The sequence below is a fragment of the Leopardus geoffroyi genome, chromosome C1 (genome assembly GCF_018350155.1).
Source record: "Leopardus geoffroyi isolate Oge1 chromosome C1, O.geoffroyi_Oge1_pat1.0, whole genome shotgun sequence".
NCBI classification, from domain to species: domain Eukaryota; kingdom Metazoa; phylum Chordata; class Mammalia; order Carnivora; family Felidae; genus Leopardus; species Leopardus geoffroyi.
Genome location: NC_059328.1, coordinates 158466314 through 158491398, shown reverse-complemented (window position 1 = coordinate 158491398; position 25085 = coordinate 158466314). Strand labels below are relative to the sequence as shown.

The following is a 25085-nucleotide window of genomic DNA, read 5'->3' as shown; positions in this document are numbered from 1 at the left end:
CCATTTGCTGGGCTCCAATCACTATTTTATGCAATTTTTACCTTAATGACACAAGGTAGGTGTGATGACCTGACCATCTCCCCAGGCTTTTAACCTAGGTCTAAACTGTATGCCCATGCAGGTTTTAAATATAATCAAAAGCAGAGTGAATTGATAATGAACTCCTTTGTACTCATCACCCAGTTATATCAATTACCAACTCATAGCTAATTTTGTCTTACCTATATCTCTTTATTCTTATTTTGAAGCAGTTTTCACACATCGTATAATCTTATCTTTATTTCATCTATCTATCTATCTATCTATCTGAGGTGGGGGAGGGTACAGAGAGAGAGGGAGACACAGAATCCGAAATAGGCTCTGAGCTGTCAGCACAGAGCCCAATATGGGACTAGAACTCATGGACTGCGAGACCATGACCTGAGCTGAATTCAGACGCTTAACCAACTGAGCCACTCAGATGCCCATATTTTATTTTTGAGAGAGAGAGAGAGAGAGAGAGGGTGCAAGTGAGTGAGTGGCAGAGAGAGAGAATCCCAGGAGGGGCAGAGAGAGAGAGAGAGAGAGAGAGAGAGAGAGAGAGAGAGAGAGAAGCGGGTTCACCGGAAGTGGGGATCCTGTTTTCCCCGAAGTGGGGCTTCAACTCACCCACTGTGGGACTTGAACCCATGAACAGCGAGATCATGACCTGAGCTGAAGTCAAATGCTTAATGATTGAGCCACCCAGGCGCCCATAATCTTATCTTTAAATAATTTAATATTTAACTCTAAAATATAAGGACTGAAACATAGCATAACAATATCACAACCCACACCTATGAGTTAACAACCATTAAAATAATCAGTTCTTAAAATTCCCCAATTGGTTTTTTATTATTTTTTGTGCTGTCATTTAAAGCAAAGTCCAAATAAAATCTATGCATTGGAATTAGTTGCTGTCTTTTGATTTGTAGGTTTACCTTCCATTTCTGTTGTTTACCTCTTGCAATATATTTGTTGAAAAAACCAAATTACTTGTCCCGAGTTTCCCACAGTCTGGGTCTTGCTCATTGCATCCCCAGAGCACGTCCTTTAACGTGCTCTTCTGTCCTGTAGTTTTTGGCAGCTATATTTACAGCAAGATTCCTCAACCTTTGTACAAATGACATCAAGGGCCAGGTAGACCCTTTTTGCATTGAACAATATGCATTGTAGAATGTCTAACAGTATCCCTGACCTCTGCCTACTAGAAGCCAGCAGTACCTCCCATTTGTCACAACCAAAAATGTCTCCAGACAATGCTAAATGTCTTGTGGGAGCAAAATCTCCCTCCACTAGTCTAGTTGGGAATAACATTAGTCTAGAGGCTTGAACAGATATAAAGACTTCTGCATGCGCGCACGCGCGCGCGTGTGTGTGTGTGAGTGTGTGTGTGTGAGTGTGTGTGTGTGTGAGTGTGTGTGTGTGTGTGTGTCTGTGTGTGTGTGTCTGTGTGTGTCTGTGTGTGTAGGGGCACAATACTTTGAAAATACAGGTGCATATTTCCACTAGGAGGCATATAATGTCTAACTATCAGCCATTGATTGTTGCTAACATCCATTTAGTCATAGTTACTTCGCTTCAGATATGTAACAGCTGTTTATTAGTTGTTTTAAATTGGAACATTACAATATGATGAAGGATTAAACAAGGCTTGCCCAGAAATCATTTTCATGAGACATGACACTTTATTCTATTGTTTCTGCAGTCATGGTACATGGGAATCATTACCTGTGGACAAATGCAGGATCAGCCTATGAGTGTGACTTTCATTTCTCTATTTCTCAGAAGTAAGATTGTCTACACAAAGGGGTCTAAATACGTTATGCCCCTAGAAATACTATTAAATATAGTAATGATGTTGGAAAAGCTCCAAGGAAGGATCTAATTCTTTTCCCCAAATATTTGAAAGGATCAGGAAGCTCAACCCTGTAGTTCATAGTCCTGACTGTCGGATTAGACCCCTAGGTTATAGTCTTTACCCTTTCAAGCTTTCTAAGATCAAGACACTGCGCTCCAACGTAGAGCATCTTGTGTCTATTCCAGACATTCCTTGTACAGAACAAAGAAAAGTGTATAAGAGTTCTCTCAGGGAGGCAGGGAGAGGGGAGGGAAGAGAATGGGCCTGATGATGAGGAAGGCAAACATAGTAAGATTCCACTAAAAAGATTATCCTTGAGACAAATTTGTGTTGCATGAAAGCTTTTCATATTGTTTGGTCTTTTGTCTGCTGTGTTCCAATATGCATAAGGTATTTTTTGATTATTCTATTATGTGAGAACGATTTCTGGTTATGTCTACTATAAAAAGCTGTGAAACAGGTAAAAGTTCATTTTCTCCAAGTTATTTTATTCTTCAGTCTGGCTATCTATAAAATGGCACCTACTATTAAATAGCTGTCAATTAATTTTTCCCCCCAAGGAACAGGAGATTCAAAACTGCAGTCCATTTTACTTCTAATGGGATTAGCATCAAGGAAAAACCACTCATGCAGAGTCTAAGATAAACATCAGAACAATGCAGCAATTATGGGTCATTCAGTTAATATATTACAGTGACTTTAAGTTGCTCAAAACTAGTACAGTTTTTCCCAGTTAAGAGAACAGATTATTTTGTTTTTATCGAGTGCCATATTAGAGTGATGTTGGTGTGAGTAAAACTATTGCTAATTATCACTGGTTTGCAGTACTTCTCTTTTGATACTTAGGAATGCCAAAGAAAGGGTAAAATCCCTATTACAATGAAGGCTTTCTTGCTGGTAATCAGCAGTATTTGGTCTGCCTGCAACTGGGGCCGCTTTGTCCGTGAAGTTTTATTTCTATTGACTTTCTGTTCTTTAGAATTCAAACATTTTCCTTTATATATCTAATTGCTGAAACTCCAAATGGGAAACAGGAATAAAGAGGATGATTCAAGTCATTCTGTAGAATATGATGGCTCGTAAAGAACATGCTTTTCTTCAAACTCAGTTCCACAGTTAAGCTGCCCCTTCAGCCTTGCTCTTACTGTTCTCTTTCTACTACTGCAGGTGAGAAAGCAGAAGCAGAGAGACTGACACCCTTACCTATCACATCACAGACATACCTGTTTTGGTGTTCTTACAGTCGAGATAGAATTCAGAGCCCTGAAACCTTGGGGAAATAAAAATTTCTTATTTAAATCTCCATCAGGGGCACCTGGGTGGCTCAATCAGTTAAGTGTCAGACTCTTGTTTTCAGCTCAAGTCATGATCTCGGGGTTCATGGGGTCCACCCCACGCTGTCAGCACAGAGCCTGCTTGGGATTCTCTTTCTCTCCCTCTCTCTGCCTCTCTCCTACTTGCACGCATGCTCTCTCTCAAAATAAATAAACTTAAAAGAAAATAAATCATCATACAAGCACATTATAAATATTTATTAAAAGCTCCCAAGGGCTGCCTGGGTGGCTCAGTCAGTTAAGCGGCTTCAGCTCAGGTCATGATCTTGCGTCCGTGAGTTCGAGCCCTGCGTTGGGCTCTGTGCTGACAGCTCAGAGCCTGGAGCCTGTTTCAGATTCTGTGTCTCCCTCTCTCTGGTCCTCCCCCATTCATGCTCTGTCTCTCTCTGTCTCAAAAATAAAAAAATAAAAAAAAAGTTAAAAAATAAATAAATAAAAGCTCCCAAGACCCCTCTCAGCTGTTGTCCAATTTCTTTGCTCCCTTTTATAACAAAGTTACATAGAGTTGTCTTTAATATCACTGCCTCCATTTCCTCTCCTCTTTCTTTCTTGAACTCCCTGAAAACAGCAGTTTCCACCAATCTCCTGAAAGCATTCTTGTCAATGCCACCAATGACCTTGTTTTACTAAGCCTAATGGCTCCTGTTCAACTGTCACCTTATCAGAGAGCTGCTCCTCACTGTCACTCATTTATTTTTGAGAGAGAGAGAGAGAGAGAAAGAGAGAGGGAGACAGAGTATGAGTGGGGGAGGGGCTGAGAGAGAAGGAGACACAGAATCTGAAGCAGGTTCCAGCCTCTGAACTGCGGGGCTCAAACTCATGGATTGAGAGATCATGACCTGAGCCACAAGTTGGACGCTTAACTGAGCCACGCAGGTGCCCTGATTGAATAAAATATTTTTTAAAACATTGTGGGAATTTCTTTTTTTTTAAGTTTATTTATTTGTTTTGAGAGAGAGAGAGAAAGAGAGAGAGAGAGGGTGTGCGAGCAGGGGAGGGACAGAGAGGGGGAGAGAGAATCTCAAGCAGTCTCCTCAGTGTCAGTGAGGACCCTGAAGCGGGGCTTGATCTCCCAGTTTGTGAGATCATGACCTGAGCCGAAATCAAGAGTTGGACACTTAACCAACTGAGCCACCCAGGTGCCCCCCAACATTGTGGGAATTTCTACCTCACTTGTAATTTTGTTTATCTCTTTATCCAGTTCTTAGCAAAGTATCCAGGGAGGTGGATTTCAGTAAATGTATGTTGGATAGAATGAAATTCTAATGAAAAGGAACGTAGCACTCTGTAGAATAACTAGCTTTCAGCATAATGACGTTCATGCAGCAATCATTTGCTGATGAATCTTCAATTATCTGGAATAGTTTCTCGATAGGAAGACTGAGCCACGCCATTTCTAGCTATGGTTTGCAAGTGGCCACTCTCATAATTCTAGTGGTGCGGGTACTCTTCCAGTCTCTTCAGTTAAAATTTGCGTGTTTGTTCTGCCCAGATGAGTCACAGAGGATCACTGTAAGGAACAGATAGGAATAGATAATGTGTTTTCTCTTTTTGGCTTCTGCTTCCTGAAAGCTACTTGGATTAAACTTGATTTTAGTCCCATGGTACTAGCCCTTGGGATTACTGTGTTTGCTTTCTCTCTCTTTCTTTCTTTTTCTTTCTTTTTAATGTTTATTGATTTATTTTGAGAGAGAGAGCAGGGGAGGGGCAGAGAGTGAGGGAGTCACAGAATCTGAAGCAGGCTCCAGGCCCTGAGCTGCTTGCACAGAGCCCAACTCAGGGCTCGAACTCACGAATGCGAGATCCTGACCTGAGCCGAAGTCGGACGCTTAATGGGCTAAGCCATCCAGGCATCCCTGCTTTCTCTTTCTAGGGTGCTGAATTGCTATTTCCATTTTATAAAACTTATGTATATGCTTTTTATTGAAAGCCATTGTTAATTATTTTTGAAGAGTGGCAGGAAATACTTTCCTCTTGTTTTGTTGTATGTTGCTTTATTTCCTTGGTGCTAGTTCATGATGGCAGTCACTTTGGGGATTTGAATTTAACTGGGGAGGGGGTAGAGTGAGTTCCCTGCTATATTGTGGTCTATTTTTTTGATGCCGACTCTCTTGTTTGTTCTGGTATTCCTGGAAAGCTTTGTTTCCTAGCATAGAGTTTCCTTGAATTCCTGGATCATACCAGATTGAAGTCTTTAATAGAATATGCCATTACTTGCTGAAATCTGGAGTTGGCCTCACCACTCCAGACTCCCAATGTGGGATGGGAAACTGAATGGAAGAAATGAAAACTTTGCTTTTTCTCTAGAGTTATTTATTTTCCTTTCAAAACTATCTTTCTAAGAGTTTCTATTTCTTTCATTCAATTTCATTTTGTTTCTGTAATTTTTTGCTTCTTCCTACTGCTTGCTGTGAAGCTTCTAAGCAGTAGCTACATCTATTGTGATGCTAGGGATGTGCATTGTGGAGCCACATTGCCTGAATTTGAAATCTGGCTCTCCAGTTTACTGGTTGTATGACCTTTTTTAAATTACTTAACCTCAGAAAGGTACATATATAGCATCAATAGAATAGAAATCTATAAATGGGAGTAATAGTGTCTACCTCATAGGGTTGTGGTAAGGATGAAATGAGTTCATACATACTGAGTACTTTCTGGCACCTACTTTTCAGTCTATGTTATTGATGGCTTTTATTGTCATTGCTTATTTAACTGTGGGTAGTACTTGCAACTAAGTGCTGGTGGCCAAACTAGCAAACTTTTTCTGGCAAATCATTACTTTGACTGGATTAGCCAGAGTAACTAACTTACAAGGATGAGGCTAAGACCTTGAAAGGTCTCAGGTATCTTGGGCAAGACTTTTATCAGTAATTTCTTATTTTCCTTTAAATCTTACCTTAAGTTTCATAATCTACCTTTAAGATGTCCTCCTTTCTTTGTAATAAATTTTTCTTCTTTTCTATGTGCTTTTTGACCATTTTGCCAAATTCTGAGACTAGAATGTACTCACAGCCCTCTTGTCAAGATAATAAAGAGTAGTGTTAATATTTATATCTTGCTCTGCTGTGAATGATTTCCATTCTGGGAGTTCCATGAGGTCTTCAAGCCACTTCAGACCCTTTAATTATTTGATTATCTAAACATGGTACTTTCTTGCTCAAATAAAATCATTAGCATAGAAAAATTTTAAAAATCTTCAAGCACCACACCAATCTTGTATGGATATTTGGTGGAAGCTCCCATTTGTAGGGGAACAAACACATACATTTGGCATGTGGAGAAAGTAAGGAAGGGAGAGGGAAGAGGTGGTGTGAGCAAGTGTGTTCTTTTTGTGAATTTTTGTGTCAGATAAGCTTTAGAGGTCTTGGGCTACTTGATCATTGTCAATCTTTCCATTAAGACAAAACTTAGAAGGTTGGGTTTCTCTGGTTTCTTGTGCATTATCTCTTCTCTTAAATTTTCTCTCTACTTAAAATCTTGCAGGACATTTCAGATACATGATGGGTTTGCTCCATGGGAAAAAGTTTATGAGGTTAGACTCTTGACCTGGTTAGGAAATAAACCAAAAAATAAGATTTTAGGTATCTGCCAGTCCCAAAGTATTGTGACTTCCTATTTCCTGGGGTTGGTAATAGAAATCTTTAAGGGAAGTAGAATCTGTTCATTTCTTATTTTGTTCAGGGTGAATAGTTTGGAACCATTCCCTCTGTGTGGGTCTCCAAATATTTTCAGTATTTAGCTGAGTCGGGTAGTTCCATGCAGTCTTCCCTATGGGCATATACCGCAGTTAACTATGCACAGAATAGACCAGAAGGCTTGTAGGAGTTGAGGCAGGTTCTTGGCTGATTGAGAAGAGATTCATTATCATTGTGGATGGAGACAAGAAAGCTGTTCCTCATTCCCGGTGTTTAACTGCTGACCTCTGACCATCACAATACTCTCCCTGATGCCCTCAAGCTGGCCTTGTTGTTTGTTGGGGGGAATGAGGCGTGTCAGAAAACTTTTAGTCTTGTCAGTGGATACTGTTGTAGTTCTTCCTTTTCCGGTTTTATGGCACTGGCTCTCAAAAGGCAGGACGGCGAGAACAAGTGATCCTCTCAGTATATTTGTCCCAGATCCTTCATATCTGCCATAATCACCTTAAGTGAGGTAGTCACCCTCCAACCCCAAATAAATTTTCCTCCAAACAGATATCTTATCTATTACAAAGACAGGGTTTTCTAAGATCTTTCTCCTGCTTAAAAGGCTACACAACATACTCTAGGAGCTGTCTGGCACACGGGGAGGGGAATTGCTGGCCAGATTCAACTGGCCTCTTGCATCTCTTGAAGTGAGAATTAATAAACAGAGCTGTATGAGCCTTTGAAGGCACATTTGTAATGCATACCTTCTCAATGATGAAAAGACAGCAGTAACCCTAAGCTGATTCTTAGACTACTAAAAAAATAAATTAAAATTCAGAAGAAATTAAAAATTTTAATCAGCTATTTTAAAATGCCTTCCATTTTATTATATGATTAACTAAATGGAACTTTGGCTATTTAAGTACACCTAAGTATTAAGACACTTAGTAGTCCAGTTTTAAGGTTTTGGAGATGAGAATATTTGGGGTTCTTTCACTGTACAAAAAATGGAAAAGTATCATTTGAGAGTTCATCTTTCATTAAAGTGCACGTTGTTAACTCAGGATAACTTTAATATAGTTTCAGCACAGGATTTTGTGCACTGCTCCTGCTTGAAGGAGACTTTGGGACTGTTTAAGGAGTTATCTGTCCACATCTATGAAACCTCAAAGCAGGTTCTTAAATGAAAAATTGAGCCACAAAGTGGGACTCAATTGTCTAGTCTTTGAGCCCTTATCTAAGGCATACCTTTTGCTTAAAGAGAAATTTGAAGATAATATGAGAATCATTATAAGAACAATCTTTAATGGAAAAAAAAAAAAAGACCAAGAAAAATATCAGTTTGAGAAGGAGGATATTGAAGACCATAAAAGGCAGAAGTTCAAAATGGTTTTGAAAGCTTTTTACCTAAAAAGTTCATCTGTGATAAGTCAATAGCAATATCTAACATATCTTGAACACCTTGAGTAATGATCCAGTCCCTGCACTAAGTGTTGGGGATTCTAAAATGGGCAAGACAAGGGGCACCTGGGTGGCTCGGTCGGTTAAGCATCTGATTTCGGCTCAGGTCATGATCTTAGTCTGTCAGTTCGAGCCCCGTATCAGGCTCTGTGCTGACAGCTCAGAGCCTGCTTCAGATTCTGTGTCTCCCTCTCTCTCTGCCCCTCCCCTGCTCATGCTCTGTCTCTCTCTGTCTCAAAATAAATAAAAACATTAAAAAAAAATTTAGATGGGTAAGACAGGATCCTAGAACTTAAGAGGGTGTCATTATGTTGTGGGGGAAACAGATAAACAACCACTAGAATGAAGCCTTCATTCGGAATCACTAGAGGTATGTGTTTCAAGTATGGGGACACACAGGAGAGGGACTATCAGCATGTTATTCCTGCAAGGGACATCCTGATTTTTCCATCTTGAGCTAGAAAACCAGAGTTAAGCATCTGGTTAATAGCATATGTGTATAATGTGGTAATAGTGACTTGTGCTTGTAGAACACATTATGCTTTTCAGAATGCGTTAGTAGACATTGTGTTTTGAGGTCCCTCTACCCTGTGAAGTAAATTATGTAAATGTATGGATAAAGAAGTGGTAAGCAGCTTGAGTAGGAGTAAATAGCTACTGAGTGGTCCCATCCCTCCTAACTTAGAAGCCTGTTTTCAGAAAGGAAACAACCCTCTGGCAAAAGAAACAGCCCTTCACTTCTCAAAGCCTGTTTGGTAGTACACTAGCTATCTGGGATGTTATCTGTATTATGTAAAAGAAGCTTCCATTTTGGAATAAGTTAAATTCCTTCTCATTCTTTAGCTCTGAGCTCATAGGTCACTTCTTCAGGGGAGACTTCCCTGGGCTCTGGACTCCCCCCTGCTATGCATTCTCATAGAACCCTGCACTTCCCACATTAGCACACAGCCCAGTTTGTAATTTGTAAAAGGAACCAGGTCTCTTTTGTTTTCCAGTATATGCTCAGCATTTAGTGTCTAACATGTAGTAGTCACTGAAGAAGTGTATGCAGAAAGAATGTCTTAATTTAAGATTTGTGTGTTATTTTCCTTTTTTTAGAATACCCAACATGCGAACAGCTTACCTGTGCCAGTGGAGCCTGCTATAATAGCAGTCAGAAATGTGATGGGAGAATTGACTGCCGAGACTCTTCTGATGAAAGCAATTGCAGTGAGTAATGTATATAAGATGTGCAATGGTGTGCACAGTCATTTATGCTGGCCAATTCCACAGTCTCTTCCCGAATTTGTGTTCGGTGAATTCATGTTGGTAGCCTGAAGTCAGTATTTGGAAGTGGGAGTATTTGCACCATGGAAATTGGCAAACACTATGAGTCAGGGCCTTTTTGTTCCTGGAGAATTGGTTGTTAAACATTTACCAGCATGCTGCTGCATAATAAAAATCTCTTTTTAAACTTGAGACAGAATCTTCCTGTGAAATTAAATGGCTACAGTGGAATTGAACTTCTCTTTCTTCTTGCCCTCGTTAACTTTGTGTTACAGCTCAGGAATGTTCACAACACGAGTTCCAGTGTGACATTGGGGTGTGCATCCCTCGTATCTATGTCTGTGACCATTACCCTGATTGCGAAGACGGCGGTGATGAACGTTCTTGTGGTACGGTGATTTCCTTATGCTGGGTCAGGTTGCTAGGAGTGTTGCTGTAGTTATTTTCTGACGAATGTACCACTCTTTTCAAACAAAAGGGTCACTATGTCTGATGGCAGATGGAGCCAGAAGATCACTTAGGCCTCATGGCATGAGTTTCAGCAGTGTAGTTAGACCTGGACTCTTTTATCTTCTAAGGATCTGTGTAGAGTTGAAGGATTGCTGATGGACAGTGTGCATTTTTCCCCCTTAGGCTACAAGGGTACAGGGTGTATTGTATCACTAGGCTCTCAAATTACCCATACCTCAGTAATGGGTCTGATAACCTTGATAGTTGAACACTTCGAAGGGAGAGGAAGTTCCCTTATAGCAGTGGTCCTAGCTCTCCTCTATACCACATTGATATTGGAAGGACAGGAAAGTTTCAGTGTGGTGCAGGTGGCTTTTGTTGCCTCCACTTTTTAACTCTGTCCCTACTTTTTATTTTCCTTTTAATTGCCTATGAGGCACAACACCTCTCATGGTTGCCAACTGTGGACTAATTTTTTTTATGTAATTTTTTTAACATTTATTTATTTTTGAGAGAGAGAGAGAGAGAGAGAGAGAGAGAGAGAGAGAGAATGCGAGCAGGGAAGGGGCAGAGAGAGAAGGAGACACAGAATCTGAAGCAGGCTCTAAGATTTGAGCTGTCAGCACAGAGCCTGATGCAGGACTCGAACTCATGGATTGTGAGATCATGACCTGAGCCGAAGTTGGACACTAACTGACTGAGCCACCCAGGCACTGTCACTCTGGACTCATTTTATTGGAATATGTAGTTTGAAGTCTCTGTGAGAGAGTTTTACTGATTTCATAAAATGAGGTGGCACCTTTTTGTGGCCATTTATGTACTAGAATGTTGTGATTTTTGTAACCACACTCATTTTGATTGATTGGCACCTATGCCTTGCTAAATTATTTTCAGTATCATCCTAACTTTTCTTTTTTTTTTTTTTAATTTTTTTTTTCAACGTTTGTTTATTTTTGGGGGGGGGGGGACAGAGAGAGACAGAGCATGAACGGGGGAGGGGCAGAGAGAGAGGGAGACACAGAATCGGAAACAGGCTCCAGGCTCTGAGCCATCAGCCCAGAGCCCGACGCGGGGCTCGAACTCACGGACCGCGAGATCGTGACCTGGCTGAAGTCGGACGCTTAACCGACTGCGCCACCCAGGCGCCCCCTAACTTTTCTTTAAACATTTTTTTTGATGTTTATTCATTTTTGAGAGACAGAGAGCATGAGTGGAGGAGGGGCAGGGAGAGAAGGAGACACAGAATCCGAAGCAGGCTCTAGGCTCCGAGCTGTTCAGCACAGAGCCAGACGTGGGGCTCGAACCCATAAACTGTGAGATCATGACCTGACCTGAGCCGAAGTCGGACAGTTAACCAACTGAGCCACCAGGCGCCCCATCACCCCTAACTTTTTATGAGCCATGCCTGACTTCCTTTCTGGCCCCTGGGCTTATTTCAGTGACTGTATTAAAGGGAATGTGACAACACAGAATGGGTGACTCAGAATCATTTGGTCTTAGATAGCAATTTCGGTGCTTGTGATAAAGTAAGGGCATGCTGGACGTTGACCTGTCTGTAGCACCTTTATCAACCTGCATTCTTTGTTCTGTGTCAACCTATAGCATACTGCCTTGTAATTTTGAGAGACAGACTGGCATCTGAGTTCACATCCTTGACCCAAAGATGCTGTTATGTTTTCTCCCCTTCTTTTTTCCACTCTTCCCCCTGTTCTTTCCTGGTTGTTTTGTTTTGTTTTGTTTTGTTTTGTTTTGTTTTGAGATACTTTAGAGACTAAATTGACATAGTCAGTTTCGTTTCAGTTTAGGCAGTGAGTTGAACTTCTTGATTTTTCCCAAGTGATTTGTGTCTTTGGAGTGCAACTGCTGTTTTCTTCCAGTCTACGAGACCTGCAGAGGCAACCAGTTCACTTGCCCCAATGGCTACTGCATTAGTCAAAATATGGTTTGTGATGGAGAGGATGACTGCAGAGATAATGGAGATGAAGATGGATGTGGTAAGGAGAAGAGATTCTTATTGGAAAGCATTTTCTTAAAGTGTTTTCCAGAACTTGTATTCCTACTCTCCTTGTTAGAAATTATCTGTGATAAGCAAGTCTCAGGATTGCCTGCATTTTAAGTAACTTAGTGGGTGGGGAAGAAGGAGGTGACTCCCCTGGCTTTTCTTAAAAAGACCCTGGACCCAATTATAGAATAAATTATGATTTCTTCCCTGTCATCATTAAAGCAGAATAGGTGGGGCAGTCTGTCCCTCTTCTTTAATATATGCTGACTTTTTTCTGTTTTCAAATTCGGATTTTCAACCACATAAGTCACTGACATCCAGTGGTAGAAGATAGGCAACGTGTGAGAGAAAGAGTTAGGGATTGGTAGTTGCAGGAGACTCTGTTACCCAGGGAATTGTTTCAAGATTCTTTGAGAAGGAAATTGACAATGATATTCACCGCCTTCACCAGCAGTACCTCCAACAGTTCAGAAGTTACTAACGCCCACAGCATAAAGCAAGTCCTGTACTGTTCCAGCCCCTGATATAGTAAGAGTGATGCTTGGGGAAGATCCATTGGTTTCAGTGTTCCAGGCAGCAGTCTTCCTGCAGTTTAGTTGTAGTTTTTCTTACATTGATGACATTTCACTAAAGAAAAAGAACAACCAAAAAAAGGACAGACAAAAACAAAATAAAAACTCAGGAAACTTGCTATTACCTTGATAACCCTAGTTCTATAATTCAGGATTTAAATTAACTGCATTTTCTTCTAGGTGTTATTAATCTAGTTTGTTTGATAATTCAGGTCCATGTGTCTTCTTACTCTTATAATCTGGCTGCCTACCTTAGAACAGAACTTGAATAATTCCATTTGCCACTTCTCATCTCAGTAAAAGCCCAGGAGTACAGTTAGAAATACTAGTTTACTAAGAATACTTGTGGACTTCTCTTGTCCACCTGGTCTATATTCTCTATATTGATTAAAAAGAGTTGGCTCCCTCTCCCATGTGGCCTGTGTCTCTTTTATTCCACCCCCTGCAGAAAGCAGTACTCATCATATTCGTGAATGTTACCCAGGCGAATGGGCTTGTCCAGAGTCTGGAAAATGCATCCCAGTTTTAAAGGTTTGTGATGGGACTTTAGATTGTCCAGGAGGAGAAGATGAAACCAATATTACCAAAGGACGATTTTGTGGTGAGTATGGAAATTTATCTGGGTAGTTTTCAGATAAAGATTGTTTTTGAGAGAGAGCACACATGAGTCGGGGAGGGAGAGGATGACAGAGGATCCAAAGTAGGCTCTGTGCTGACAGCAGAGAGTCCGATGTGGGGCTTGAACTCACGAACCACGAGATCATGACCTGAGCCAAAGTAGGAAGCTTAACCCACTGAGCCACCCAGGCACCCCTCAGATAAAGAGGTTTCTGTTTTTCTATAATAGATTGCCAAATACAGAGAGTATTGGTGTTTGCATAACTATCCTAAAACTTACTGGATTAAACCAAGTAATATTTATTTCTCGTGGTCCTTTGGGTTGGCTAGGAAGTTTTGTGGCCTAGACCGGCTCATTGACACATCAAAGATGTTAAAATGAAAACCCAGTCTAGTCTTTTTCCACATGGTGATAGAAAAGGCAAACCCTAGCGAATGAGCTCTTTTAAACCTCTTCTTAGGTCATGTTTGCTAAATTTGTTATTGGCCAAAGCAGGTCATCTGGCCAGGCTTAGATTCAATGGATTGATGAAACAAACTCCATCTCTTAATGGGAGGAGCTTCAAAATATTTGTGGTGTTTTTTCTTTCACCCAAGCAGAATGGTTTTAATGGCAATTTTGATGATTCTAAAGGTGTTCTGGGGATTTTATTCTCTGGCTTATACTTATGGAGAAGTCTTATCTGGCTTTATTGGAAAAAAAAAAAAAGAACCTTCAGGTTTCTGGGATATATACCTTACTTTAGTTTTTCTTTTGTCCTATCTATCTTATCTATCTATCTATCTATCTTATCTATCTATCTATCTATCTATCTATCTATCTATCTATCTATCTATCTACTGAGTGAGTGGAGGAGGGAGAGACAGAGAGAAAGAGAGAGAGGGAGAGAGATACACACAAAATTCGAAGCAGGCTGACAGCTCAGAGCCTGATGTGGGGCTCAAACCCATGAACCATGAGATCATGACCTTAGCCAAAATGCTTAACCTGAGTCAGACTCTTAACTGATTGAGCCACCCAGGCACCCCAGTGTTTCTTTTTTTTCTAAATGGTTTTAGAATATCCCCCCACCGTCAATCCATCAACTGTATGGACAATTGAGTGTCCTATATAGGAATATAATTTATGACCTGTAGTCTATAAATTATCTAGTAGTTGTTTAGAAGTAGCCATGGTTAACATGTTTCATGTTGCCAATCCAGTCACTTGGGAATTCTTGACTTTTTTTCTACTATGTAAACAAAAAGATAGGCTTATGAGTTGATTTTTCCATAAACCGCCTTTAAGATGACTTGACTTGCATGTAGTTATAACTTTAAAAGGATTTATTTTTAGTGTACAAAAATCCTTTGTATACACTAATCTTAGCTCTTAAAAAAAATAAAAGGATTTACTTTTTTAAAAATAGGATTGAGCTTTTATTGCATAAAATTGCAGGAAGGCTTGAATGGTAATAATTTCTGTGTCTCTACTACATGCTTAATTAACTTTTAGGTTTGATAAAGGAAGCTTTTACTTTATAGGTAAATCAGTCTTGTCCAGAGTTCACTATTTATTTAACAAAGTGTTTTTCTCTGTTTAGATGTGAATTTGTGTTCTATATTGAGCTGTGAGTACCAATGCCACCCGTCACCAAATGGAGGGATATGTCATTGTCCCCTAGGTTTTATCGTTGACCAAAATAACACCCGCGCCTGTGTTGGTAAGTGACAGGTGGGAGTGCCTTGTGTTTCATCACAAGTGCAACGCTGCGACACTGATGTGTTATGTGATCTCTGACATCAAGGTGTTTATGCTTGTGGATAGGAGTGACTATCTTTATAACAAAGACCAACACAGTCCCCATAGAAAACCTGGACAATAGGAAGTTTTAAGTCTGAGAAACTTGTGAAATGCACAAGGCAAAAGAGTGGTTCTTTTGAGTGGGTTGACTAGCTACATGGATACTTGTCCACAACATAATGAAGGAAGAAATCTTTTCGTGTTTTTTTAGTATTTGGAAGCAGGGTTGGTGTGGCCACACTGGTTGTTTAATATGGTATTACATGCATGTGGATGTATTACCACATGGCTTCTTCTCACCCCTGGCCTCTTCTCCAGGATGCTCATACCTCTTCAGGACCCAGCAACTAAAGAGTGGTCACGTAACACAGATCATCAGCTCTCTGCTCCACTGGCCACGGTGGCCAGTCAGTACCCATGCCATGCTTGTTGTTAATCCTATTGATTTCACCTGTGTTTGAAGATTCTTGAAACTTGGTTCAAGAGTAGACACTGTCATTTTGCTTCATTTGGCTGGCATTGAAGTAGATGCTGGTGCACCAGATACTTCTCACATCTCTCTTATCTGAATTGTAACAATGATTTTTCCCACTAGGAAATTTTTGAGTGTGATGTGAGCCAGCTTTGCATCCTTCTGAGATTAGGATGGGGTCTGATGATAGGAAAATTACTATGGCCAAGTAACATCAATTTAGTTTTTGTAGGATTTAAACAGTGATTTTTTTTTTTTTTTTTTTAATTTTTTTTTTTTCAACGTTTATTTATTTTTGGGACAGAGAGAGACAGAGCATGAATGGGGGAGGGGCAGAGAGAGAGGGAGACACAGAATCGGAAACAGGCTCCAGGCTCTGAGCCATCAGCCCAGAGCCCGACGCGGGGCTCGAACTCACGGACCGCGAGATCGTGACCTGGCTGAAGTCGGACGCTTAACCGACAGCGCCACCCAGGCGCCCCTAAACAGTGATTTTTAATGCTCTGATTTCTTTCCTTCTTTCTGATTTTTGATACACAAACAACAAACGTATTAGCAGAAAGTGTCCATAGGGGTTTTTATTTATTTATTTTTAATGTTTATTGTTTATTTTTGAGAGAGAGAGAGAGACAGGTGCAAGCAGGGGAGGGACAGGGAGAGAGGGAGACGCAGAATCTGAAGCAGGCTCCAGGCTCTGAGCTTTTAGTACAAAGCTCGATGTGGGGCTTGACCCCATGAACAGTGAGATCATGACCTGAGCCAAAGTCAGATGCTTAACTGACTGAACCACCCAGATGCCCCCAGGTGTTTTTTTTTTAACTTTGTTTTTACTGTTGTTGGCAAAAGGGCATCTGGAAGGTAACTGTAATGATTCATTAAAATTAAGTTTGGTAGTCATCTATGGATCTCCAAAAGATAGATAATTCAGATTTTTCCTAGGATATTTGTGTTCTTTTGATATTCCTTCCAAATAAGGGGTTCTTCAGGGTTTTCTGAATAAAAACAGACATGGCATATGTAAGACATACTTTTACAAAAGTGCTTCTCCTGAAATAATTTCCAAAATATTAATATAATTTGGCCAAAAATACTGAATTTGGGTAAAAGTAATGAAGTTATTCAGTCTTTAGTCTCAGCTCATGGCTTCCAGTTTGGTTATACTATATCAAATATGGTTGATCTTAATAACTGTTCACAGCCAGAAAAAAATTTAATGCCACAAATTAACTCTGGTTTACAAATTTAACTTGAAACTTTTGAGAAAGTCTATTCCTCAGTGTTATTGAGAACCATAATGGGACTCACTTATGTGTCATATGCCAAAGAAAAATAAGATTTTTATATCCGCTAAGCAATCCAATTAAGGTGGTCCTTGTGGTGTTCAAAGGAGGCAATTTTAGGTTTCTAATGTTGGGACCATGCCCCAAAGTTTGCCCATGATCTGATTGTTCCCCTGAAGTAACAGTATAGTTACTTGTTGAATATAAAGACATGTCACAAGACAAGACATGCATATAAGATAAGACGTGCTTTACACAAATCACTCCAAGAGATTCTGAAGACTCAGAGACAACTCAAAATTATTTAAGGAAGCCCCTAAATTTCTAATCATTTGAAAATATTCTATAAAAAAAGATGATGATCTGCAACGGGCATTAAATGAAATCAGGACACTTTTTGTGTTTTATTATTACAATCATCATCATCACCACCACCATCATCAGATTGGGGATGCAGTCAAGTAATTAAAAAATACCGGTCACTTGAGTGTTCTCAACTGTTAGGTGGTTTTCTGAGCCCCTGCCTGTGCTGCCTGGCTTCATTGTGAAGGCAGCGTCCCCTTTTCCTCAGAGTGCTGTTCATCTGTGGGTGCGAGGCTGCTCCTTTTGTCTTTGGCAAATGTCAGGGTCTACCCCCCCTACCCCCCGCCCCACCCCGCCACTTATTGCCACCCACCTGCCAATTCGATTTCTAGTCTTTTTAGTTCTCTAGGCATTTCTCCTTTCTCTTAGTAGAAAAGGAATTCCAATAGAAATACCAGAAGCCACATTCTCAGTATTCCATCAGCTTCTCTCTTTTTTCTTCTCTCACTCCCCGAAGAGGGGACTGAGACGGCTGCTGAGCTGCGTTGCATTTGGAACTTGATAGGCCGTGAAGTCTATTCAGTAAAAGTGATTGCTCTTTCAGAATCCTTGGCTTAGTTTTGTGATGCCCTACAACCTGTTCTTAGACATTGTTTTTTTGCATCCTAGAGTCTAGATAGCACATTTTCCAGCACTTTTCCCCCCAGTATCTAAGTCTATGATGAGCTTTGGGTTCTATTTTCAAGTGTCTAGGGCTACTTGTCAGAGGTCTGGGCCACTTTGTTTTGAAGTCTGAAATAAATGAAAACTGTCATAATGAGTTTTTAAAAATACATTTAACCTATTAGTGAATGTAATACAGAAAATGCCAATGTTCTGCTGTGGCATAAGATAATTTCAGGGTTTCTAAAACTCACCCAGTTCCTAGCACACTGGAAGTCGTTGATCTAATACTACGGCACTAGTTTCAACTTACATGATGAACATCTTTTTTTTAATCCCTGCAGTGTGTGCCTGGGACTTTAGTACAGATGACTTCATTTGGAGATAAACTCAAAAGTCTGCAGTTGGGGGCCTTTGTGATTGTTAGGTCCCGTGCCACCTGTAGAGACCTTTTCTGTGATCTCTGTTTTTCAAAGATGTGTTCTTTGAAGCTGGGTTAACATTTATTTCACAGACTGTGTTTTGCTCTCTTTGTAAAGAGAACACATTAGTTTTGATACGTGACATTACGAAACCAGTTACACTTGTTTCAGCAGGGCTTTTAGGAAAATTCTTTTGGTTTGCTCTTTCAAGCATTTCAACTCAATAAACACTCTCTGTATGACTGTGACCCTGCATGGCTGGCTCATTACAGAGGCTTCAGGTGTTGGAAACCTATGCAACATCTATCATCTTAGACATGGCTCCCCAGTGAATGCCTCAGTGGTAATCAAGAATAAAATTGAATAATCCTGACAAGTAATCTTGTGGACTTCTACCATTCATCTGCCCCTGGTAGTCTTGACCTGGCTGTGGAGCCTCCGAGGCGTGCTGAAGCAGTTTACCAGGGTTATTGTTTCTGATTGACAGGACATGCTGTTTGTTGACGGAATGACATCATGGTACGGAGTTAGGGCAGGGAGGTCATTCAGCATGGTGGGATTTCAGACAACCTGACGGATCAGAGGGTGTCCAAGAGGGTCTAAGCTAAAAAGGGGTTTTTGAGTTATTTTCAAAGCAGTATCTGTTGGTATGAGGTGACAAAGAATAAAAAGGAAAGAAAAATAGGTAAAGGTAATGGCGTGGGAGGTGGCATTATAAAGCAGTGTGTTAGGGTTTTAGACAGTTTGCACTACTTTTCTATTCTCATGAAAAGCCTCAAGTCTACTTTAATTTTTCTTATTTTCACTTTGGCTGATGACGTGTAGTAATTATCCTTCATTTTTCTCCATAATGCAGACTGTAATCTTATTCATTCATTAAAAGTGACAGTGATTTTATACACTCATTCAACCTTTAAAGTACTTGTAGCCCAGGTGATAGGAAGGGCATTTGCACCCGAGAATTCTTAGTTATGACTTCTTCACCTTTGGTTTTCTTCTGTTTGACATCAGAACTCCTGTTCCCGGGGTGACTGCAGGCCCTTAAGACATATTCTCATCGGTCTTGCATTCAAAATGAGGTCATGACATTCGGGAATTTGAGGGCGAATATCCTGTACTTTCATTTCTACTGAGGTGAAGCCTCAGGTGGTGCTTTCTCAGGGCTGAGGTGAGGGCACACAAGAGATAAGTCATGAAAGGCCTTTTATTTATACACACATGCCTTTTACCTTGTCATGTCCAAATTGGATTAATGTTTTCCTTTGGTTAGTCACAGTCCTTGGAAAGGGCCATGTAGGCCCATGTTGTTGTAGTTGATCTTGAGGGAAAACTGGAAACTTCAACCTGATCCCAGCGCTTTCTTGAGCTTTGTAGTTGGGGAGTTGTGAGATAGAGGGCCACGCAGCAAGTATAGTAGAACCTAATTCACAACTGTGACATTTGTTGCAAATGTAATCGGGTCCTAGAAATGTGGAGAATTCTAGACCCTAGGGTACAATGCTTTCAGAGATTATAATTTACTGAGAACTTGTTGGTATAGGATGTGATGGTCTTTCTCCCAGGTGAAGAGAGCAGGGTGAAGGAGACTGAAGAGTGGATGTGAACTTGGAGGGTCAAATGAAATATTTGGCAACAATCTACTAAGGACAGGCTACAATTTCTGTAGCCCTTAAGCTGTACAATCTTTGAGAAAGACTCGTTATATTTTATGTTGTTCCATCTGCTTCTCCCCGCCCCCTCCCCCCCCCATACTGTATTGTTTATATGTCAGTTTTAGAAAGTAGAACTAGGACAATGGTGACAGTAAACCCTACTCAGTCATGTAATGGACTTCCAATGAACACTTATTAAATGAATGAATGAATAAGAAGTTAACGAATAAGTAGAAGAGAAGATATTTTAAAAATGTCTTAAAAATGATTTAAATTTAATTTTTGTTATAATTTTTGATGTCAGAGGAAAGGCAGCTGGGCAAATGAATCTTTCCAAATACTTTATTGCAGTTACAGTTTTGTAACTTCTTGATGGGATAGATATAGGGCAGGTCTTACTTTATTCTGATGTAGCACTGTCCAATAGAACTTTCTGCAATGGTGGAAATGTGCTATATCTACACTTTCACATAAGGTAACCCTTGATCATATGTAGCTGTTGATCACTTGAAATGTGACAAGTAAGACTAGGAAAATAATTATTAATTTTATTTCATTTTATTTATTTTATTTTAAAATGTTTATTCATTTTGAGAGAGAAAGAGAGAGAGCAGAGAGGGAGGGGCAGAGAGAGAATCCCAAGCAGGCTCTGTGCTGGCAAGGTGCAAGCCATGAGATCATGACCTGAGCCGAAATCAAAAGTCACATGCTTAACCAGTTGAGCCATCCAGGCGCCCCAATTTTCATTTTAATTAATCGAAATATAAATTTAGGAAGCCACGGTGGGCTAGTGGCTGCTATATGGGAAAACACAGTTTTGAAGGGAAGAAATTCAGATATTTTGTAAATCAACATTAAAAAATGAAATGCAATACCACAAGGCTATGAATCTAAGCAGTGCTGTGCATCCTCTGTAAAATTATCCTTTGTGCAGATTAAAAAAAAACTGTTTAAATCATCTTAGATTTTCCATAATATGAAGATGCCTGTTCTGAATTCCTATTTTTTATTGTATGCCTAGAATCTGGGCTACCTCCAGAGGGGACTTATTTAGATATGGGCATCACCACATTCCTATATGGCCCGTCCAAGACTTTTGTCAGAGTGTGCTCAAAAAATGCTGGTAAACATGGTTATAAATATTTATTTCCCATGTGGCAGATTTTAATGATTGCCAGATATGGGGAATTTGTGACCAGATGTGTGAAGACCGAACTGGCCATCACCAGTGCCACTGCGCAGAAGGGTATGTCTTGGAGCATCAGCAACATTGCAAAGCTAATACTTCCTGTGAGTAAATTAAGTACGCTTGCCATATCTTGGAACCGGAAACAGGAAATATCCTCCTTCCATAGCAGATGACAAAAGAAATATCAGCAGTTATGTGGATAGCAGGGTTTTTTCATCACAAATTAGGAGTGGGCGCTGCTGCCAGAAGAACGGGTCCACATAAATTTTATACTTTGTTTCTTAGGGACCAATTTGTGGATTAATTATGACCATTATTCATATAGTTTTTTAATTGGTTGCTTGTCCACTTTGAGTCTGAGCTTTTGTGTCATCCACAACATTTAATTGTGGTATGTTACTTGTACATTTAAATTTTAATTTACCTACCGCAAATGTGGGTGACTAGTATCTATAGAAATAATTTTGGTATTGTTTATGAAACATTTAGCGGTGGTTCCAAATGGACCTATGAAACTTGGGTTGGAATTTTGGGGAATGCCCTCATTCTGGATGTTTGGTTGGAATCAATCTAAGAGTACTGTAGTATAGAAAATTTATGGGGAAAATCTGTTAAAAAAAAAAAAGAAAAGGTATTCCCCCTCCTCCATTTATCATGACGTTTTGTCATTGAATCATGCATTTCTGGGATAGAAGATCTTGACTTTGTTTCTTTTCGCCAATGTTTTTTTTCACATATTATTTTGAAGTTCCTTTGGCCTGACATTTATCTGCTCACATAATTGATCAATTGCCCATTTCCAAGTTATTTTCCTGTACAAAATCTGACTTGCTGTGTAATAGCTTTTTGGTACAGCTGATTTTTTAACAATTAAATGTAGTTATTTTTAAATGGATAATAAATTCATATGTTCAAAAACTCTAATCTATAAAAATGTCTTTCTCCATCTCTGTTTCTCTCTGCCCAGTTTCCACTTCCCTTATCCCATGGATATCATTGTTTCTTTCAATTCTAGTGATTGTTAAATACATAAATAAGAATGTACAAGTATAAGTATTTAATTCTATTTTTCTATACACACGGTTGTGCATTGATATGTATCAACACAGAGAACTTTTCTTCACTTTTTTTATGTTAGCATAATAGTCCATTTTTTTGATGTATATTATTTATTTAGCTATTTCCCTACTAATGGACTTTTATATCATTTTTTATCCTTTGCATTTTTGATCCTTTAGCCATTGCAGACAAGACTGTGAGGAAAATCTTGATACTCATATGTCATTTTGCAAGCCTGTGAGTTTGTAGGTAAAGCAGATTTGGATCATCATTGCCATATTTTTAACAGTGATTTCCCAGTAATCCTTAAAATATGTTCTGTGCTTTACATAATCTGAAGTTGCGCATGGGGTAAGGTGACCATATCACAGAGGATTCTTGAAAATACCTGATGTATTCCCCTCAGTGTCCTTGAAAGCACATTGGACTAGCAGTCAGGACACTTGAATTCTTGGTAGACTCTGTTCCTAACTTACTTTGATTTTGAACACTTCATCAAACATCTTTTGCCTCCATTTGCTTATCTGTAAACTGGGTAGAATGACACCCATATGCCTGCCTCAGAAGTGTATTTTAAAATCAAATAAGATAACATAGAAGAAGTATTTGAAAAGGCAGGAAGCCTATCAGTTGTAAGTTCTTCTGAGAGAGTGATATGCATATGTTTGTTCACTTAAAGGTGTGATAATACCTTCCTTCTTCACATTTAGCTGAGCAGCCCTCCGTTATTTTCTCCAATGGTCGGGATTTGCTAATTGGTGATATTCATGGAAGGACCTTTTCCATGCTGGTAGAGTCTCAAAATCATGGAGTGGCTGTGGGTGTGGATTTTCACTATCACCTACACAGAGTCTTTTGGACTGACACTGTGCAAGATAAGGTAAATAGAAATTTCAGGAGTGTAGCTTGGGAGTTGATAGAACCCCAAGCACAAAGTGTTGATAGCTTTCATTTTTGGGGGAGTGAAGGGGAAAGTTCTTTTGTTTTCTAACAAAAAAGGCCCTTGAGATATTTTATGTTAATCAGCACCTTTTCCATGCTATACTATTACATGTGACCTATTAAACAAAGCAGTCTATTATATGGATTAGCCTTGAGCAACTTTTAATTTTATTCGAAATGGAGTCCAAAAGCCTAATTAAAAGAAATAGTAGACATTCTTTCAAAACTGGACAGATATTTGGTAGTAATTTTTGAAACTTGATCATTTAAAATGTAAAAACTACTCTGCTGCTTTGGATGATAAAAATCAGATTTTACCTGCATCTTCTAAATGGAACTGTAATGGAAGATTCGGTAACAAATAGTGACAACATTTTGTTTAACAGCCAAAATTTCATTATGCTGTCTTATTTGGAAAGTGTGACAGATTTAATTTCAACATTGAGTGATGCAATAGAGATTTTTAAAACAAACTTTAGAGGCTTCTAAAGAGTTATGGAATTTTATTTCTTCCTGTCACATTTTCTGTACTATTAGTAAAATTTTAATTCAATTATGTGATGACTTTTGCATAAAAATTCTAAAAAATGAGAATTTGGATTATTAACAATACTGATTTGCTTACAGCTAAAAATCAAAACAAACCATCACCACCTCCTCCACAAAAAAAGCCACATTCTTTAATGAAACTTTTGATAGTTACCAAGAATTAGAAATGGAGGATTTAAAAAAATCCAACTTTTTATATTTGCCTTACATATACTTTGAAATAATCTTTTTCTCCCTAGGAACCCATTATATAAAATATTTTAGCAAGTCTCAGTGAATTTTTTTTTTAAGTCCAGCTGACTGATTGGTACAGCATAGATGATAAATATACTGAATGAATATAGGAAAACAGTGCCCACAGCTTAAGACATGTAATTTTGTTTTTTCTTTCTTTTAGGTTTTTTCAGTTGACATTAATGGCTTAAATATCCAAGAAGTTGTTTCTCTTGATGATCCAGAGAATCTGGCCGTAGACTGGATTAATAATAAACTTTATTTAGTAGAGACCAAGGTCAACCGCATAGATATGGTAAATATAGACGGAAGCCACCGGATCACCCTCATAACTGAAAACTTGGGGCATCCTAGAGGAATTGCTGTGGACCCAACTGTTGGGTAAGAGATGTGGAAACATACTGATTTTAGTATTTTTGGAGCTTTATCTCTCCTCTTATACATAAAACATCCATTGGATTAATTAAAGGTTAATTCTGATTTCTTGTAGGCTCCAAAACCCATGCTTATTTTATGTCTCCACTCATAGAAGCTTTAAAGGAGTACCTCTACTGGTGTACTAAGAATATATGATTTTTTAGGGATATGAATTTTATTTTTAGTGTTCGTCACATTTGCCTGCTGAGAGCATAGACTCTGTTCTGACTCAATCTAATAATGTTGTTACAACTAGATGTTGCTTTTGATTCACCATGATCAAGATGATCATTCTAACATGAATTAGCTGTAGTTTTTTAAAGAGGGGAAAGAAGATCGGAGCTATTCTTTTGGCAATTGTTACAAACTGGGATTGAGATGACAATGGTAATACCTAATTACAAGTTGTTTGATGTGCGACATGCCATCAAGATTGATAATGCTTACTTGTCTGCAGGTGTAAATTCAAATTTTCCTTGTGTCCACATTTGAAAACAGTTATAGGAGACTTAGCTTTCTCCCAAATTCTCAAAGTGGGATCTTAGCACACTTGGGGGTGCCTGGGTGGCTCAGTCAGTTAAGCGTGTGATTTCGGCTCAGGTCATGATCTTGAAGTTCGTGAGTTCGAGCCCTGTGTCGGGCTCTGTGCTGACAGCTTGGAGCTTGGAGTTTGGAGCCTGGAGCCTGCTCACACTCTGTCTCTCCCTTTTTCTCAAAAATAAACATTAAAAAAAAAAAAAATTAGAAGGCTTGTCTGAACTTTGGGCTACTGAAAGGTTGCTGAATGATGATTATTCATTTGTACTTCATGACATGAATTTTTAGGCTGCCATATTAGTGCATTTTAATAGTTGCTATTTGGAGTTGTTGACTCTCCTGATTGTCCCTCGTAGTCTCTGATTTTTTTCTTTTGTT

The 25085-nt window shown here is 39.3% G+C and overlaps 1 protein-coding gene across 3 annotated transcripts in view; it reads left to right on the top strand.

Moving 5' to 3' along the window:
- Window positions 1–25085, top strand: part of LRP2 (LDL receptor related protein 2) — a 200626-nt gene that overhangs the window by 51160 nt on the left and 124381 nt on the right. For all 3 annotated transcript variants that reach the window (XM_045480109.1, XM_045480110.1, XM_045480108.1), the window contains exons 5-12: window positions 9396–9506; window positions 9839–9952; window positions 11891–12007; window positions 13036–13188; window positions 14789–14908; window positions 20942–21070; window positions 22739–22908; window positions 23917–24134. In XM_045480109.1, the coding sequence (XP_045336065.1) occupies window positions 9396–9506; window positions 9839–9952; window positions 11891–12007; window positions 13036–13188; window positions 14789–14908; window positions 20942–21070; window positions 22739–22908; window positions 23917–24134 (1132 nt within the window). The remainder of the gene's footprint in view (window positions 1–9395; window positions 9507–9838; window positions 9953–11890; window positions 12008–13035; window positions 13189–14788; window positions 14909–20941; window positions 21071–22738; window positions 22909–23916; window positions 24135–25085) is intronic.